Source organism: Brachyistius frenatus, unplaced genomic scaffold, assembly GCF_029030835.1.
Source record: "Brachyistius frenatus isolate BFR_SWC_R1_liver_20210118 unplaced genomic scaffold, ASM2903083v1 Contig_131, whole genome shotgun sequence".
NCBI lineage: Eukaryota > Metazoa > Chordata > Actinopteri > Embiotocidae > Brachyistius > Brachyistius frenatus.
In genome coordinates this window covers 801,796-805,770 of record NW_027210730.1, presented here as the reverse complement: position 1 = coordinate 805,770, position 3,975 = coordinate 801,796, and the positions used below count along the sequence as shown (strand labels likewise).

Below are 3,975 nucleotides of genomic sequence, written 5' to 3'. Positions count from 1 at the left end.
GTCATTTGCGAAGGAAGCGGGGCTCCGGGCCACCTGCCGGGCCACCTGCCGGGCCACCTGCCGGGCCACCTGCCGGGCTCAGATGGAGTCTCTCGCCGGCTACGTGTACAAAGCGGCCAGCGAGGGTCGGGTCCTGACCCTGGCCGCGCTGCTTCTCAACCACTCTGAGGGGGAGACCCGGTTCCTGCTCAACTACGTGACGCACCTGTCCGGGCAGAGGTCCACCCCCCTGATCATCGCAGCGCGGAACGGACACGACAAAGTGGTCCGGCTGCTCCTGGACCACTACAGGGTGGACACGGAACAGACCGGCACGGTTCGGTTCGACGGGTAAGACCGAGTCACACTCCCGTTCCTTTAAGTTGGAGGTGAAGTTGCGCAACACTCCTTCCATGTCTACTTTCTTTTGGAAACTCTGGGACTCACACGTGACCCCGGGACACTCCGGTCCTGTTGGGACACTCCGGTCCCACCTTTAACATCAACCTTAAAGGCTTTATGTGAAAGGAGAAGGACTTTAAATTATATTCGTTTCCCTTTTGTTTTAAATGTTTTTCTGGGAGTTAGTTGAGCGCAAACTAATGTGGGAAAAAAATATAATCTGCTTTTCTAAAATCCCATCAATCCTCTCACGGCAGCGTTTTGGATTAACGGAGGTCTTTTTATAAAGTTAATGGTACATGCAGATAATAAAGAATTACAATCGTCCAGCCTGGAGGAGACACGCACACAGACGGCCTTCGTTGTGACTGTTGTATATTAGTCCTGGAGACTTGCTTTATTTGTGAGTTTATTCTGATCAAACACGACTCGGAGGATCTTCAGCCTTCGTGGAAGCTGCTCTTACGTAACATAGATGTTCGTACATGTTTCCAAGGGTCAGAAGGAACTTTTCATTTCATGAATAGACAGTTATGTGCGGCTGATTGTTTTGTTTATTTTTCCTCTCTTTTATCCGCCGTCTTGTTTTGTAGACAAGAATCTGGGAAAAGTTGTAAAATAAACTGTTCCAGTCCAAAAGCAACAATCCTGCGACTGCAGAGTTTCAACCCACATTTTGTAATCCGATTGGCGAAATAATACGTTGAAGGTTGTTGATTTTTTTTCACGGGAGGAGATTTACTTCCTAAAAAGAAAGTAATTAAACTGAGCGTCAGGCCGGCGGAGTTCGTCCTCGTAGGTCCTCGGTCACCGGGGACAACGGTCGACCTCCGTCCGCCTCCTCGGACCGTTTTATGACTTTAAAAGTTATTAGAAACGTCTTTCTGAAATACAGTCTGTAGTTCTGCTCGAAAACAGTCAGAAAAGTGTTTTGATTGAAACGTCCCGATCAGAAGTTGAAGTGTTGCGTTTTCCTTCGTCTCGTCTCCCGTCTGTCCCGCAGCTACGTCATCGACGGCGCCACGGCTCTGTGGTGCGCGGCCGGCGCCGGACACTTCGAGGTGGTGCGCCTGCTGGTGAGTCACCGCGCCAACGTCAACCACACCACCATCACCAACTCCACTCCGCTGCGGGCCGCCTGCTTCGACGGGCGCCTGGACATCGTGTGCTACCTGGTGGAGCACAACGCCGACATCAGCATCACCAACAAGTTCAACAACACCTGCCTGATGATCGCCGCCTACAAGGGCCACGCCGACGTGGTGACGTTCCTGTTGGAGCAAGGGGCGGTGCCCAACGCCAAGGCCCACTGCGGGGCCACCGCGCTGCACTTTGCGGCCGAGGCGGGTCACCTGGAGATCGTGAAGGAACTGATGCGCTGCAAAGCCGCCATGGTGGTGAACGGACACGGCATGACGCCTCTGAAGGTGGCGGCGGAGAGCTGCAAGGCCGACGTGGTGGAGCTGCTGCTGGCGCACGCCGACTGCGACCCTCGCCGACGCATCGAGGCCCTCGAGCTGCTCGGGGCCTCGTTCGCCAACGACAGGGAGAACTACGACATCCAGAGGACCTACCACTACCTGAACATGGCCATGGCGGAGCGGTACAGCGACCCCGACGACGTCATCGTCAAGGAGCTGCCGCCGCCCGTCGAGGCCTACGGGAGGCGCGGCGAGTGTCGGACGCCGCAAGAGCTGGAGGTGATCCGCGTGGACCGGGACGCCCTGCACATGGAGGGGCTGATGATCCGGGAGCGGGTCCTCGGCTCGGACAACATCGACGTGTCGCATCCCATCATCTACCGCGGCGCCGTCTACGCCGACAACATGGAGTTCGAGCAGTGCATCAAGCTGTGGCTTCACGCGCTCCACCTGCGGCAGAAAGGAAAGAGGAACACGCACAAGGACCTGCTGCGCTTCGCCCAGGTGTTCTCCCAGATGGTGCACCTGAAGGAGAGCGTGTCGGCCTACGCCGTCGAGCAGGTGCTGAGCTCCAGCGTCCTGGAGATCCAGCGCAGCATGACGCGAGTGGACGCGGCGGCCGAGTCGGAGCTGCCCCAGGCGTTGGACAACTACGAGTCCAACGTGTTCACCTTCCTCTACCTGGCCTGCATCTCCACCAAGACCAGCTGCAGCGACGGCCAGCGCGCCGCCATCAACAAGCACATCTACGACCTCATCCAGCTGGACCCGCGCTCGCGCGAGGGCTCGTCGCTGCTCCACCTGGCCATCAGCTCCACCACGCCGGTGGACGACTTCCACACCAACGACGTCTGCAGCTTCCCCAACGCGCAGGTCACCAAGCTGCTGCTGGACTGCGGCGCGCAGGTCAACGCGGTGGACCACGAGGGCAACACGCCGCTGCACGTCATCGTCCAGTACAACCGGCCCATCAGCGACTTCCTCACGCTGCACGCCATCATCATCAACCTGGTGGAGGCCGGCGCCCACACGGACATGACCAACAAGCAGAAGAAGACGCCGCTGGACAAGAGCACCACGGGCGTGTCGGAGATCCTGCTGAAGACGCAGATGAAGATGAGCCTCAAGTGCCTGGCGGCGCGCGCCGTCCGGCAGCACCAGATCACCTACCGCAACCAGATCCCCAAAACGCTGGAGGAGTTCGTGGAGTTCCACTGAAGCACAGCGGCGAGCTGCCGGTCGACGCCGGCCCGGGACACACGCCGGCCCGGGACACACGCCTCGCGCTTTTTAAAGAGTTTCCTAGAATTTTCTAACTTATCCAAAATGGTGCTGAGGGACGACGGTCAAAGGTTTTCTTAGCGTTTTCATTAAAAGAAAAAAAAAAAAAAGTGTTCCTTTCCATTTTAAGTTTTAACTGCAGAGGAACAGCAGTGACGGAGGGCAGCCGGTCCGTCCGTGTCTCTGGACAGACAGACGATGCTGCCGCTCGGAGGCGCGAGAGCAGACAGAGGAGACCGTGCTGCTTCCTGTTTTGCCTTATCGCCATGTTACTATGATTCTGCTGTCTGAGAAGAGGAGGAGGAGGAGGAAGGAGGAGGAGGAACAATGAGTGCCTGAGGACGAGCCAACAGAAAACCAAACTCACCTGCTTTCCATGCGAATCACTCACATGATTATTTTTTACTATGAAAAAGAGTTTTTACTGAAGTTATTTTTACTGGACTGCCAAGAGAAGAAACGCGGAGGACAGAATGAGGTCATGGATTCACACGAACAGTCAAGTTTCTGGTTCATAATATTTTAAATCATTTTATCTGATGAGAGTTATAGGTGAATATCTTTTGTGACACTTTATGGCCAAAACTATGCAGCTGCCTCCGTCTTTATTCTTTCTTTTTTTTTTGTCTGGGTCTTTGCAGTGATATTTAAGACTAAAGTATTTCAACCTTTTTGAATTAGTATCTATGAACATGTGTTTCAGGAGGAGTCTGCAGAGCACCAACATATTGATGCATTTTCTGATATCGTATTTTTCCATTAAACCTTCATCGTCACAAAGCAGAAACCTACGACGCTTCTTCTTCTTCTTCTTCTTCTTCTATTATCTCAAGAAAAGTCCATGTTTCAGACGTGCAGTTTTCCCGCGACAGCGATTCTCTCAGTTTGTGTT

The 3,975-nt window shown here is 54.3% G+C and overlaps 1 protein-coding gene across 1 annotated transcript; it reads left to right on the top strand.

Annotated features, from left to right (window-relative positions):
* On the top strand, positions 1-3,110 carry fem1b (fem-1 homolog b). The gene is made up of 2 exons (XM_069714487.1): positions 1-330; positions 1,385-3,110. Exons 1-2 carry the CDS (start codon positions 83-85, stop codon positions 3,018-3,020), a joined length of 1,884 nt encoding a protein of 627 aa, XP_069570588.1. The 5' UTR covers positions 1-82; the 3' UTR covers positions 3,021-3,110.
* Positions 3,111-3,975: the final 865 nt, after the last annotated feature.

Excerpts from the sequence above, each read along its gene's own strand:
- fem1b (XM_069714487.1), top strand. The coding sequence starts at position 83 with ATGGAGTCTCTCGCCGGCTACGTGTACAAAGCGGCCAGCGAGGGTCGG. Across the intron at positions 331-1,384 it reads GGCACGGTTCGGTTCGACGG|CTACGTCATCGACGGCGCCA; the intron begins GTAAGACCGAGT and ends TCTGTCCCGCAG.